The 14,788-nt window shown below is 43.0% G+C and overlaps 1 protein-coding gene across 1 annotated transcript in view; it reads left to right on the plus strand.

Annotated features, from left to right (window-relative positions):
- The first annotated feature begins 615 nt into the window (after positions 1–615).
- The window catches only part of MAPK1 (mitogen-activated protein kinase 1), a 34,119-nt gene continuing 19,946 nt past the window's right edge, over positions 616–14,788 (plus strand). The window contains exon 1 of the mRNA XM_061466060.1: positions 616–982. Within this exon, the coding sequence (XP_061322044.1) occupies positions 840–982 (143 nt within the window). The 5' untranslated portion in view covers positions 616–839. The remainder of the gene's footprint in view (positions 983–14,788) is intronic.

Here is a 14,788-nt window from a genome sequence, read left to right on the forward strand (position 1 = left end):
ATACCGACCATCAACAGCAGCTTCACCTCCCATTCAAAGCCTCCAGTTATTTACATGGTAAGCAACTACCGGGAAGATGCAGTTCCATAGAAAACCAACGTGCTAAGCAGATGTTGCAAAACTACGCGCGGAGTCGGGAAACGTCAGGAATAAACCTGTCCTTGTTACAGCAACTCCGCTTTCGCGTACAACACCCCTGTGCCCGTGACACCGGGCGGTGCAGCGCGGCCCTGCCGCCTCCGGGACCAGCGCCCGAGCCCAGCCGCTGCCCTGCCTCCTCCTGCCGGCGCCTCACAGCCGGTCACCGGGCGCACACGGGCGGCAGAGCCGCGGCCTCCGCTCGGCCCCGGCGCCGCCCGCAGGACTCGGCTCCATTTCCCGCCCCGGGCCCGCCGTCACCTGACGCCTCTAATGGCGCCGGGAAGCCGCGCGCCCGCACAGCCGGCACGCCCGCCACGTGACCAGCGCGCCGCGCCCCCTCCCCAGCGGCTGCGGTTACCGCAGTGCCCGGCCCCGCCCCCTCCCTGAAGCCCCGCCCCCTCCATCGGGCCCCGCCCCGCCGCTCCCTCCGCGCGAGCCCCCGCCCTCTCCTCCCCTCCCCTCCCCCCTGCCGGGGCCGATGCGCGCGCGCGCGGCCGGTAGCGTCTCCTCACAGCGGCCGCGGCGGTGACGGCGCTGACGGGGCCTCGGAGCCGGCGGCAGCGGAGGGAGCTGCGGAGCGCGGCGGAGCGGGCGGCGCCTCTTCTCCTCCCCGCATCCTTCTCCTCGTCCCCCTCCTTCCTCCTCCCCCCGCCTCCGCCCCCCCGCACGCAGTCACCGCGGTTCCCGGCACGGACAACATGGCGGCGGTGTCGGGGGCCGGGGCTGCGGGTGGCTCTGCCAGCGCCGGGGGCCCGGAGATGGTGCGGGGCCAAGCGTTCGACGTGGGGCCCCGCTACACCAACCTCTCGTATATCGGCGAGGGGGCTTACGGCATGGTGTGGTGAGTGCCGGCTCTGAGCCCAGCTGGGGCAGCGCCCCTGCCCTGAACAACTCCCTGCTTCCTTCCCTCCCCGCCGCCCGGCCTGGCCGCAGCCTCCCCGGGGCCCGGCCCCGGGCTCCGGCCCGCCCTTGCATGGGGGGGGGAGGCCTCTGCCTTGCCCTCGGGGGAGGGGAAGCCGGGGCTCAAGCATCTCCGCCTCGCTCTCCTCAGCTCTGCTTTGCCCTCCGTGCTCCCGAGGATGTCTCTCGGTATCACCCTTCGCCTCTCTCGCTGCACTTCCCCCCTAATCCCTCCATCGATGGGTGCAGCTGAACGACTCGTTTCCTTTCAGTCGTGCGTTTGTTTTCTTGGCTGTTTCTCGCCCCTGCCTCCAGAGTAGGTTGCTCTCTTAATTTCCCCCGTCTCTGTAGCGCGATTGCAGGCGTTCAAAAAGGGGAAAAGGTCGTAAAATCCTTCTAGCAGCTCCGCGTTTCCCTTTGTGCTCACCTGGCTGCCCGTCCCTGAGGTCAGGGATGGTAAGGAAAGTGAATCTGTGCAGACGAGTCGCTGCCCCTGCCTGGTTTTGCCTAGGACGTGCTGCCTGTGCGGCGCAGGCTGCCAGGTTAGCGTCTGATTTAACGAGTATACAGGTGAAAGTTCCCTTCCGCCGCTCTAGCGCGGGGTTGTTTTGTATCGTGAAGGCTTGCACCGAGTCTCACTGAAAAGCGATAGCGTGCGTTTGCTTTGGTTGGTATCAGTCTGAAAGAGCGAGGTGAGCGAACTGCGAAATACTGAAAATGTGAACTAACAGGATTAAGCGGGCGAGATGTGGGTTTTGCTTTTAGCAATCTAAATGATGCTGTGCGATGCTGTATCTAGTGACTGGGTTATAAATCTGACATACCTGGTCAGCGGGCTTAGGATTTCATATTCTTATATTAGTAAAACAGGTTAACCCCCCCCCCCCTCAACTTCTGAAATAATTTAAGGGATGCAGATGAAAAACTTTTTTTGTTGCTATTTTGTCAACTTCCCTCCAGTCCCGTCTCCATTTCTTTGGCATGTTTTTTGACCAGAGGTACTAAATGAGGCTGACTTTGTGAAAGCCTTATCAGCATTATTTTCTTTCTCTGATGCTTGATCTCTGTGAACTAGTGCATTTCTCAGCGGAGGCTCTTCACACCCTGTTACAGATTTTTATGGCTATAGGTTTTTGCATATAGTCATTGAATTGTTCTGGCCTGTTAAGATGAAGTCATCCTGTATTTCAGGGTGGAAGCTTTCCTCTAGGCCTGAATTTAGCTGGGAGATGAGCTTCTTACAAAGTTTGGAGTTGTGGCCTTCACTTTTTTGCTGTAGGAAGAACCTTCACAATTTAAATCAGAAATTGTGTTTATGGTGTAAAAATACTCTTGTTTTAATTCTAGCGTTAGAAACCACATCAATATATGCAGTGTAAAACTATAGCTTATGGTACAGACTGTATTTCATTACGGTGTACTTTATCGTCTGAGGCAGGGCAAGATAATGTCGGTGTGAACTGCACTGGTTTACACTTGCAGTCTGATCTAGGAAGATGCTTGGGAATAGTACTTTCAAGCTGTGTGCTGTGGGATAGTCCTGTTTGTATCAAGGGGTTGTTAAAAGTATGTTTAACAGACAATGTGTTAAAGCTGAAATGCTTCACCACAGATCAGAGATTACAAGCAGTAGGGTGGCAGTCGATGCCCTTTTTTGGCGTCACTATGCCAGTGAGCAGATACAGGGAAACGGGGCCACTTTCTGCCCCTCCAAATGGTATGTTAAGTTCTGTACTGAAATTGTTACCCCCTCAAAACTATATAAGGTTATCTTTTATTTAAAAACTTATTCTAGCACATTGTGTCTGCTCTGAATGCTGTACAGAATTACTAACCAAAAATTCCAAATCTCCAGTTCAGCTGAAATATGCACTTGGCTCCTGTGTTTTCTATTCTAAAATTATTAACACGAAATACTGAATTCAATATGTTGTGCTCTTAGTTGTTGCTCTCTGTCTTGGGTGTGAAATGACAGGGAACAAAGTCTCAGTTTATATTGTATACTTGATAAGGGAGGTGTTGGATGCACTTGTAGTTAAATGCCATAGCAACTGTAATGTATTGTAGTGCCTAACATGCAAGCTTCTATGATTAAATGTGATTAGTTGCCAATCAACAGACGTATAGGTCATGAAGTTTAGTGCATAGTATGTTTCTTTCCTTGCTTTGATTGCTAATGCAGTGAGGATCTGAAGAAGCTTCTCCCTGGGGGGCAGGGTAGAGGGCAAGCTATGAGTGTGCAGATGGAAGTGTTTCCTGCAACTGCAAAATCCATCTGAATTTGTACACTTTAATGAGAGAGCGCAGAGCAGGCTTTGATGATTTTGGTTTAGACCCACAGCTAATGTGTATGACTTGGGAGATGATAGTTATTTAGCAGTGCGCTGTGCCACGGAAAACAAGTGACTTAACTCTTAAGTCTTCACTCTTTCCCTTGTTTTTCCTAATTTTTATGTTTCTGGATTACTGGATTAGGGAATTGAAAACAGTACAGTTCTTTCAATTAAATTAATAGAAGTGCAATTGAAGTATTCTTACGATAGTGTTGTTACAGTCAGTCTTCCATTTTGATTTTGCAGGAGGGAGAATGTTTGAGAAATATTGATCACAACATAAAACAACAGCACAGGAAATAGAGGAAGATGTTGACTGAATAGACTGTACGCGAATGTTCTCTCATCTGGATCTGAAAACCCTTAAAGGCATTTAACTCTTTTTCCCTAGTGCATTTATTTTTAACATAATCAGGTTTTGAGTAAAAATAAACTGAACAGAGCAGTGTATTTACTGCTGTGTTGTGGTTACACTTTCTGAGCTTTGTAAGCAGAAAGACGTGTTATCAGGCAAACCCTGTCTTAATGTCCTCCAGTTAAACTCTGCCAAAAGTGTTCATCTTGGGTACAGACTTGCATCCTGCATGGAAAGTTTGTCGCTGGAGGTGAAGTGATTAGTAACTGGACATCCATGTCAGTGTGCATTTCTATCCTGTTTTTTGTTTTCAGCATTCTGCATGTGAAACTAAGGGATGACCACAGCACAAAGTTTTAGCCAAAATGCTCAGCATTTCCTAGGACGGCAGGACATTCTTTGAGCAATTATTTAGTCATATGGTCGTGTTCGTTACTCTGAATTTATTTATCCAAATATATGCAAATGTTGTGGGTTTGGTTTTTTTTTCCTTTTCCTTCTCTTTTGCTTCAGAATTGTTTTGAGGGGTTTTAGTGTGTAGTTCTTCATGTGATGTTCCCTTTCTGTCCACGATAGGAGATTGTCAACCTCGGAGTCAGCTGGGAGTGACTTTCAGACCAGATCTGAAAATTTTAGGACTGCTTTTCTGACACAATAAAATGTGAAAGATTTTTGAGACTGTCTCATCCCCCCCAAATTCTGGTTGTTTTTCTGAGGGGTGGAAAACAACCTGTTAGCAGGCCACACTTCAAACACACTGAAACAGTGATTAAAACATGATAGTGCTGACCTCCAAGTTTCCAGTGTGAATTATTCTTCATCCAGTGGTCAGTTGTAATTTGGCAAGAATGATAATTGGACATCATAAACAATCTTTCTGGAAAGAAATGGTGAATGGGAATATGATAGGGATGTTCTCTTGTACGTTCTAGTTTTTGGAAGACCTTTTGTCATCAGGCTCATGTGAATGTGAAGTATTATCACTGCTGCAAATAACTGCATATAAATAACAAAGATGAATGCAATTGGGAGAAAACAATCTTGAAGCTCAGTCTTGAATTTCTTGGCCTCAATTTGACTGTGTTGTTACAAAGACATCTTTGTGTTACTGATGTGCTATAGAAGAATGATATTAGAAGTTAATGTTGCCAATAGATGAATGTTAAGTAATACTGAAAAGAATATTTAAGACATTTGGCAGTGGTTTTCTCAAAGTCCTGCTCCTTTCTACTTTCATACATGGAAGAGCCCTGCTTTTAGAGGATGACTAATTTAAAATTAAATGGGAGTAAACATATAAAGACACTCAGGAAAAAATCAGGAACAAAACTATCTGCAAGGTGTAGGTATATATAGCCAAAAATAAAAAACTTGATGGGTTTGATTGTTGTGTAATATTGCCTTTTGAGACTGACCAGTGTTACATGAAAAGGTAACGTTTGCCATCCCTCTGTGAGGGTCAGGCTGTGATCTGGAGGACCGCTGAGTGGCAAGGATCAGAAACAGCAGCCTGTAAGGTATTTTCTGTTAACTATTGCATTGATCCAGAGAGAGCACCCTTCAATGACAGAGCAAGTCTAGAGATTCATGTCCCTGTTTGTGTGTGTTTTTAGGGAGCGTGGGTGATTTATGGGTGTCGATACCTTATAATTAACATGTTCTGGTGTGATAAGGGGAGCAAGGAGTTAGCCAACCCTAATGCATTCTCTTCGGTGCAAGGAGCAGGGTGGAGAATTAGGGACTGTAATTGGTGGCTGGTTATCAGCTTCTTCCCTCTGGGGAGAAGGCCGGGGTCAGTGTTTCCCTTCAGTCACTCAGACTTCTAGCACTTGCTTAACCTGACGCTGAGAGGCGAAAGGAGCAATTAGAGCTGCTCTTCCTGCTCTCTGTTCCCTGTGATGCAGCAGGCGGTCTGCAAGCTGTGCAGCAGCATCGGGTACAGGACAGCAGCTACTTGCTCTCTGATCGCATCTGAGCTGTCTTTAAGGGAGAGATAAGGGGTTGCAACTTTTCCTGTCTGCCCAAAGTAATGGGATCCTGGCTTAACAGTCAAGGAGTGCAGCTCAGGGACACTTGCATTTTATAAATGAATACTCATTTTATTAACATTGCATGGTCCAGCCCACAGAAACAGATAATTTTGGTTTTTTTTTTTTAATCACGATTTGTTAAGCAAACAAAGCTTATGTGTACACAATATCTATATGTGGTCACATCAATCCATCTCTTGTACCTCTACATGTGATTTTTGAACCTGTTGCCTGCCTTCCATCAAATTTGACAGATGGTAAAATCTTAAAGGTGGAAAGTTTCTGCAGGTTTCTTAAAAGTAGGTGTTTTGCTAGCATGAAGAGATCCTACGTGCTGCTCCACTGAGGAAGAGACTGCATCAGGAGGTCACGTAGAAGTCAGTTTTCCCCAGGAGACTTGACAGATGCCCCAGTTTTATGGATGGATTTATTGGTACTCTCGAGACCAGAAATGTGTATTTGTAGGACACCAGGCTCTGTTACTTCAGTGAGCTCCTTGTTTAGGAGGGAGGAATCTGCAACCCACAGAATAGTTAATAGTTACCAACTGAGTATGTGTACAGCTTGAGCTGAGAACTAATACTTCGCCAACATAATCAGTTTTTTAATGCTTTTTATGCATTTCTGAAAGCTTTTTATGCAATTTCTGAAAGCTTTGTCATAGCTTTCAGAAATTAACTGATCAATTTGATATTTAATAAAAATATTTTATGACATCTTGCTGTGGAATATTTCACAGCGTAATGTTGTTGGAAGGGACTTCCTGAGGTCATGTAGTCCAGCCTCCTACTCAAAACAGGGCTGATGTCAAAATTAGCTCAAGTTGCTCAACTTGTCCACTCAGTGTTTCCAAAATCCCCAGGGATGGAGATTCCACAACATCTCTGGGCAGCTTCTGGTTCTAGTGGTAAAGCAGTTGCCCAGTGACACTTCTGCCCTTACAAGCATGAGAGTTTTCCTTGCTGCAGCTTGTGGCCATCATCTCTTGTCCTTTGTATTTTTTTACCTCTGACAAGAGTCTGGTTGAGTTTCTCTCTAATTCCCCTTTAAAGAGCGATTAGCTGTTTTCCACACATCCAGTCTATACAAACCCATTTTCTTCCATTTTTTTTTTTTCTCTTTTATGTCATGACCTTCAGCCCGCTGTGCATCCTGATGGTTTTGTGCTGGACTTGCTCCAGTACTGGGAGAGAGTATTCCAGATGTAGCATCACAACCTTCATCGCTTTCCTTGACCTGCTGGCTGCACACTCAGTAATGCAGCCCAGTCCATGGTGAGCCTTCATTGCTGTGAGCAGGTGCTGCTCTCAGATGAAGCTGGATCTTGTTCTGGTAATCCAGAAAATACTTGAGCTTAGGTGTTTTACAAACTTTTCAAATAATGTCTGATAAAAAACCCAAACTCTACATGATTTTATTGAGCGATTTCAATTGTATTTGCTTTTGATTTCCGAATCAGTCAATGAAGCATACAGAGCCATAAACATATTTTAGAATACAACTTTTATATTGACTATATTGACTTCTATTGACTGTTTTAAGATAAATTAATAGTGTATGTGAAATGCAGCAAACTAGTGTGTTTCAGGCGATTTATCTATGTAAAACTTAGATTCTATTAATTGTTCGGTCAGCTGTTAAAGACAGTTGTTTGCTTGTGAATCAGTCTTTTCAGAAGGGAGCTTGTTTTCCTTTGCTTTATGACAACTTTTGGGCATATAAAAAAGTTATTCTCAAACTCATCTCTTTGCAGGGTACATTAAAAGTCATACACACATTACTTCCTTGTAAGCTTTGACCAGATAGATTAATATGGTCCAAATAGTAATAAATGTCACTAATTCAGATGGGGTTATTTGAAAAGCTGTTGGTAGATACGTGGGCAAGGTGAGGTTTCTTGTTCTGCAGTGATGTCAGTAGGTTGGTTTCTGTTTCAGAGGGCATTCCTGTTGCCACCCCTTTCCACTGGGTGAGCGCTGGCCCAGGGGCAGCCTAGTGTCCCTGGCAGAAAGGATGTGTCCTAGCATCCGTCCAGGAGGTGCCTGGTGCCCTGGCACACGGGCTGAAAGGCTGCCAAAAGGTTGTTGTGTGCCCCCCAGGCCTGGCAGCCTGTTGCTGGTGGATGAAGTACTGAGGGAGGATGTGTGTGTATACACACACATATACATATGAGTATACACATATATATATATGGCTTGTAGAAAGGCTTTTATAGAAATATTGTTCTATTAGATTTGGGTAGATCTTCATGATAGTTCTGCTTTTAGTGGAGTTGTGCACATGTTTGTATTATCTTGTTTAGCAGTACCTAAAATCTCCATAACTTTTGTTCTATTAAGGGAAAATCTCTTCTCTTGGAAGTTGTTCTTTTGTCTTTTAAGAGAATTTTCATAAAATACTGAAATACTCTGTGGTGATTAGAATGCAAATGAGAGCTTTTGTTACATGGTAGAAAGTAATTTGGCTGTGGTGTGGGTATGTTTTAAGTACTTGCAATTAGGCTTATGGTTTATAATATGCAGTTACTTCATTTTGCAGTTTTTCTTAAAATCAGCACCTGTCACTGCAATACCTTACTCACTTGTCTGGAGGGGAGGCAGTTTGTTCCAGCAGGTATTGCTGATGTGTCCTGAGTAACCCTTGAAGTCATTTGAGCACCGCAAATCAGTATTCCCCAAACTGCTTCAGTCCGTAATTTACCCAATTTCATTGGGATTTGGTTGGCGCAAAGTACCCCAAATGACATTCAGGCTGACTTTTACATTGGATTTTTTAGCATGTTTCATAATTGTGAAATATCTGCCTTTAAGTTACAGTAGCCAACATGTCTTAATGCTGATGCCGTCTGAACAAAACACAGACCTGTCAGTATGTTGAGGGGCTAAATACATCCTCTTAAAATATAGACAAAACATGCAAAAAATGCTTTGTAAGTGATACCAAAGAGAAGTAAGTCCTGATAGTGGTGAGATGCACACTTGGTTCTAGTGGCTTGGGTTTTTTGTTTTGTTTTGCAGTGGAATACTGAACTGACAGTAGCAATGAGCTTTCTCTCGTGGCTTTGTGATAGTTTTCATTTTGCACTGATGTGTCTGCAGGTTCAGGAAAACTTCTGCTTCTAAGTACGCATGAATGGGTTTGTTCAGGCTTTTATTTATTTTTCTGCTGGAGTGAGACTATCTTTTCTGAAGATATCTGTTGTGTGGAATCGATTAAATAAGCTGATTACTGAAAAATAAAGTAATTGTCTGGAGCTTGCTCTTTTCCTTTTTCTAAAGTTGCTTTTAGGAGGAGTATTTGGGATAGAAGTCAGATTAGAACCTTATTAGACAAAAGACTAAACCACATTGAGGTGTTTGTTAATACCACTCACACTCTCTGGTAGTGCTGTCTCTTCTCTGTAGGAAAGGGGAAACGTTTCCTACGCACATTTACAGAGCCCACTTTGCTGCTGGATGTATTTCAGACTGGAGTAACTGATGTCCCATCGCTGTCTTGGTGGCTTTTTGTTGCCTCTTGAGAAGTTGTAAGAACAGGAGGAGGAAGTCAGGTTTTCATCGGCTTGTGTGGAGGTTTGGTTTTCATGACAGTTGGGCCTAGGCACTTAAGCTGTGGTTTCCATGACTGACTTGTGCTGATCTCAGGCTGTGCTGCTTTGAAAGGGGCAGCCTTTCCTTCCATGCTGCAGGTCATGTCATTCTTTCCTCCTCTCTTGTGCTGATGCTTACACAGCTGTAGTTAGCTCTGTTGGAAACTGATTTAGCTGAAAAGTTACCTCACAAAAAATCAAATTTAAAGGTGGTAAGTTGGCATGAGTGACACAAAACCTCATCCTGGTTTTTGATGTCCGAGTCCTACTGCTGACTCAGGAAGGGGATAGGAATATGCAGGGGAGGACTTCTTTACTGTTCCTGTTTGTGACCTGCTTTGACTTTGACCTTGTATTGGGTTTCTCTGAACTGGCACTAAGAAAGCCAGTGTTCCAATCAAAAAAGAGAAAGGGGACAGATTTTCAGGCACAAAAAGGAAAGTGAACCACAACCACTCGCTCCTTTTAATTCATTGAGCCATTAGGTTGTCTCAGATGTTCAGCTCGTATAATTTTACCCTGAAATGGATTCCCACAGCAATTGTCTTTAAGTTTGCATTGAGAGAAGAAAGACGGTGATATTTAATATCATAATATCTTATCAAAAGCAGTGGGTGCTTTAGAATGAGGGGTTTATTTTGCAGATAGCCAAAGGGCCTTTAAATATAGCAGTGAAGTTTGCCTGTGTGTTAAATTTGGCATAGATGCTATCAAAGGAAATACTGGCAGCAGAGAACCTGTAAACCCCTAAAATGGGGAGGACAGGTGGGAAGGCAAGAAATAGGTGAAATACTGGGATGTAAGAGTTGTCTATTTTCTGAAGCCCAATTTGAACTTAAGTGGCAAAAAACAGAGTAGGCATAAGTGCTTCTTATCTAAAGGTATAGAAAGTAAAATGCAGTGATCAGAACACCATGAAGTTAATGTCATCCTTAGACATCCTTAGCCAAAACCTTGTGCGAAATAGCTGATACTTTTCTAAGGTTAAGGTGTAGCTCTAGAATTGCTGTTTTTCATAGTTCTGTTTAGTAGGTACTAACAAAACACAAATCATCTGCTCTGCCACACCCAGGATTAGGAATTGACTGAGCTTCTGGTGAAAGTAATTTATTTAACAGGCTCCATTTTGTATGACTGGCTATTTGTTTTCTAAATAGTAGGAGTGATCCAAGGAATTAAAACTGTTAAGCCGTTATTATGTGCTTAGTAAATAGTTTTAAATTGTCATGCTTTGGAAGGCTTCATCAGGTTCTACTTTTCAAATTCTGAAAAATCAAGTTGTGCCTTTTTAACCCATTAGAATTATTTGAGTTATAATGATTTGAATTATATATATGGAAACAAATTTCCTGTAGGAGGTTACAAAAGCGCCATAGTAATTTGCGGTGTGAAGGGCAATAACCTGTAGTAGATCAGAAACTGCCAAAGAGTAAAATCACTTAGGAGTACGAATTCACATTTGTCATGGCAGGAAAGAGTCGGTGTATTTGTAGCAGAAACCTTTAATATTAGAACTGATTTTTGACTGTTACGAGAAACAGGACTGAAAAAGTAGGTAGTAAAGGTGAAGGTAATGCAGTTACGTTTTGACTCTGTGAGCTTCAGAGGTTAACTAAGAGCAAGATAGAGCAGTCTGCAGTGATTACTTGAGCAGCTTGCTATGGACTTATGACATAATTTCTAAATCAGTGCTCTTTATTTCCCCACCCCAACCCCTGGTTGGAAAAGAAAAATAATCAACTTTGTAAGAAATACAGACATAATAGTTTGTTTAGGTATCTTCTATAATAAAAATAAAACCATACCAGTGATCATTTGGTAACGAGAAAGAGACAAAAGGTGTTATGAATATGAGTAAACTCTTGAGGAGTTTGTAAAGCATGACAGTTGCTTTGCAGAGGGGCCATGATGAAAGGTTTAGAAACAGGGATTCATATTTTCTTAGCTCCAAAGTAATAATCTACCCACGGATACTAGAATCTAGGAGATGACAAATGAAGAACTGCTTTAAAAAACCCCAAACGACACAAACCTAAGATTTTCAAATAGCATGCAGTTAGGAATCGTCAGGTAGGGCCAGATTTATGCTACTGCAAATTGGATCACATCGATTATGCAGTTATTTTAATATTCTCTGGTTGCTCAGCCTTCCTCTACTGCTGTTTTTGTAGCATGAGATGCAAGAAAATGGCGAGCAGTTGTTGGTGAAGTTCAAGGTCTGTGGGCAGCCTTATATCACAGCAGTGCATATTCTTTCATTTTTTCTCTGAAGAAACAAGGCATAAGATAAATCTGAGGTCATCCTGTAATTTTTAACTTGAGGTAGTTTTCCAACACACTTGACAAGTGGCAGAGAATTCAACAATCACATAATGAGGAGAGGACCATTTCTTAACCACTCAAACTTCTGGTATGCAAGTCTTGTATCTAAGATTGTGCTGAAGTATCTCAGTTTTGAATTCAAGCTTTTTTGGCCTCTTTCACTGTAAGCTCTTAGTGCATCTTTCTTAAAGACCAAGAAGATAACACATAGAGCTGTCTTCCTAAACTGAGGTCTGTTAAATCAAGGCAGATACATCTTAATATGGATAGGTACCTGTTCCTTTTAAAACCAGGTTCTGGTTCTGGAAGTTAGTGCCAATAAAAAGGGTCTGATGAATAGCATATGTATGTATCTTCAAAATTATTAATTAATGGAAAAAAGTAAGAAATATTTCTAGTAAATGTGGGTGTTTACAGTTGGGGAGAAAAAGTATATTCAGCAGTATAAAAATAACACATTACAGGATGTCCTCAAATCTGAAACTGTCTTTTGACTGCTTTTATCTGTTTTTCAGTCTTTTCTCTTTGGTAAAAGAATAATGCACTAATGCTGCTCCCTGTATTTTAATCATCTTGAATCAAAAGCTAATTGTTCTGAAGACTCTGAAAGCCCCCGAACAGTCCCCTCCACAAATCTGCGCACAAAACACTGCCTTCCCCCACCCCCAAACCCTGTAGTGAACAGTCTGTTACGGTACTGCTGGTTACTACTCTGTCATAATGATGCGTTATTTTACTTACAGCAGTCTTAAAAATAAGGTGAAGCTATTTGCATTGTAACTTGATAAATGTCAGCATGTTGTAGAAATGTCCGCGATTGCGCTAAATGTAGACTGAATGAAAAGATTGAAGATCTTCCCAGATCAGCTTGTTTGCTGGGAAGTATTTTTGCCTTTCCTCTCCTGGTTGAAAGCAGAATTATTCAGCATTTCAGAAAGATTCTTGTCCCTGGATATGCCCTTGGAATCTTGTTTCCACAGCAACACAAAGCTACTGATAAAACATTCCTTTTAAACTTCAAATCGGTCTTTTATTTAGAGTTGTAATTAGTATGTTTGCTGGTAGCATTGTGTATTTTTATGTGTATGCTTATGCTGAGAGCAGCCTGTAAAACAGCCATAAGGTGAATAATCCTGAAAGTGTTGGAGGAATATCCCATGGTGGGGTAAGCCTTCAGGCAGCATGGCAGAGGAGTGTGCTGAGGAGGGGGGTGCCGACAGAGTAGGCAGTTGTTTTTCAATGGTTATATGAAGAAACAGCCCTCTGTGGGCTGTAACTATTGCCAGGAGCTGGCTCCTTTCCTCCCAGCAGCTGCAGCATGCTCTCACTTGTTCCAGTTCTGCTCCAAAATGAAACATGTGAAGAATAGAAATGGATGGAAGAACATGCAGCAGCCATTGTGGGTAGAAGGAGCTAAGCTTTGGCACATGTCCCAATCTGTCTGTTGAAACGCTTTCCTTCCTTGAGAAGGAGTTAATGGGAGAGGGGGCTGCGTGTCAGAGGTTCATCTGAGCAATCAGTGTGCTGTTTTCTGTAGGCTGCTCATGCTGTGGTGCACTTCCTGGTCATTGCATTTGGATTCCTTTTTAGAAAGGAAGTTGGTACTGGAGCTATAGAAGGGTAAGATGCTGGCTTTCAAAGCTGCATGGCACAGCTTCTGTGCTATAAATGCTCATTTGTTCTGTACAGCTGTGCAAGATGTTTTACTGGGTTGATAAAAACTTTGTTATACATTTATAAGATACTTAATATTAGGAATAATAAACTGCACTGCTAGGGCTTGTATTGATTTTCACATGGTGTCTTAAAATGGTGCTGTTGCAGGTTGTCAGAGGATAGTAACCACAGCTTGAAATAAGAATTATGTGTATACTAGAGTTGGGCAGTTGCAAAATCTATATTTAAATTTATCACATTACAGATAAATAGCACTCACAGCTGAATGGTTGCATCAGCTTGTGAAGCTGCACATTGTTGGGTTGGGAATAAATCCTTCCTTCTGAATATTGAAAGTGTCAGTAACTAGATTAACTATAATGTGAATAACATGCAGACTGTTAAAGGGAAAGGTATATGTGCAGTGACGGGTACATGTGGTCAATGATTAGAAACTGAAAGCTGTGAATTAGTACTCTAAAAGTTGTTATGTGAACTATTACGCCCACCTTACTGATACTCATCTTCTCTGGAAAAAAGCCTAGATCATAGAAGGTTCATCCCTTTAGAAGGAATCCCAGTTAACTGCTCCAGTGAAAAAAAGTTGCTGTGAGGTGAGTGGAAGCTGACGGTCTGGACAGCTAGGTTAGGCTGTGCACACTGGGACAGCCATTCCAGAATGCAAGTAATCTAAATTTAAGATGTGTTGGGTGGCTATGGGATGTGTATGTGGAGCCGTTCCTGTTTGGACTGTAGGGGGAGTGCAGGTGATCATTAGTCGTAAAATTAGACCTCTAATTCTAGCTCAGGCTAATAAGCAAGATGAATCCTGCGTTAAGTGCTAAGCTGTTACATTAACTGCAGTGGGTTAATGCATCGAGGGTTTGGATCTGCACTTTTTATAGTTGTTTCATTTGCAAACACTGCAGAGGACACTGTATGAGCAGCTTATTTCTTCAGTAGAGTTCTGGAGAGTAGTGGGTCAATCTGGTGTTGATGGCAGGGAGTGGCTGGATGGAGATCATGAGGAACGGGGAAAGCTTTGGGAAATGGTTCAGTTTGACCCGTAAAGGATTTTGTTAGTTTAGGGTGTTTCCTAGATAGTAAAATAGATACTGCTGTGTAGCTTCCTAGGCCAGATAGGTGTATGATTGTAGCATGTGTGCATGGGAGAACACATGACTCTTCACTACTGATGAAGTTCTTTCTAATGTGTACCTCTTTACAGTTTCTGTAGCACGTGTCATATTGAAAGCAGGTTGTTTTTTAAAGGGTCGCACAGTTCACTCAGTCGTATTTGTTTTGAGGGCTGTGACAGCATGTGAAATGGTGTTAACTTTGTAATACAGATTCTCTGTGTACCTGTATTATGCATGATAACTGAAATATTACGCACAAGCAAATGTACGGAGCTGCTGTATGATTAGTTGCTTGCTCATGGGAATTGAGATAATCTTACCTA

This window comes from Pezoporus flaviventris, unplaced genomic scaffold (assembly GCF_033815535.1).
Source record: "Pezoporus flaviventris isolate CSIRO_AGI_PZ_B2104156 unplaced genomic scaffold, CSIRO_AGI_Pfla_v1 ptg000041l, whole genome shotgun sequence".
NCBI lineage: Eukaryota > Metazoa > Chordata > Aves > Psittaciformes > Psittacidae > Pezoporus > Pezoporus flaviventris.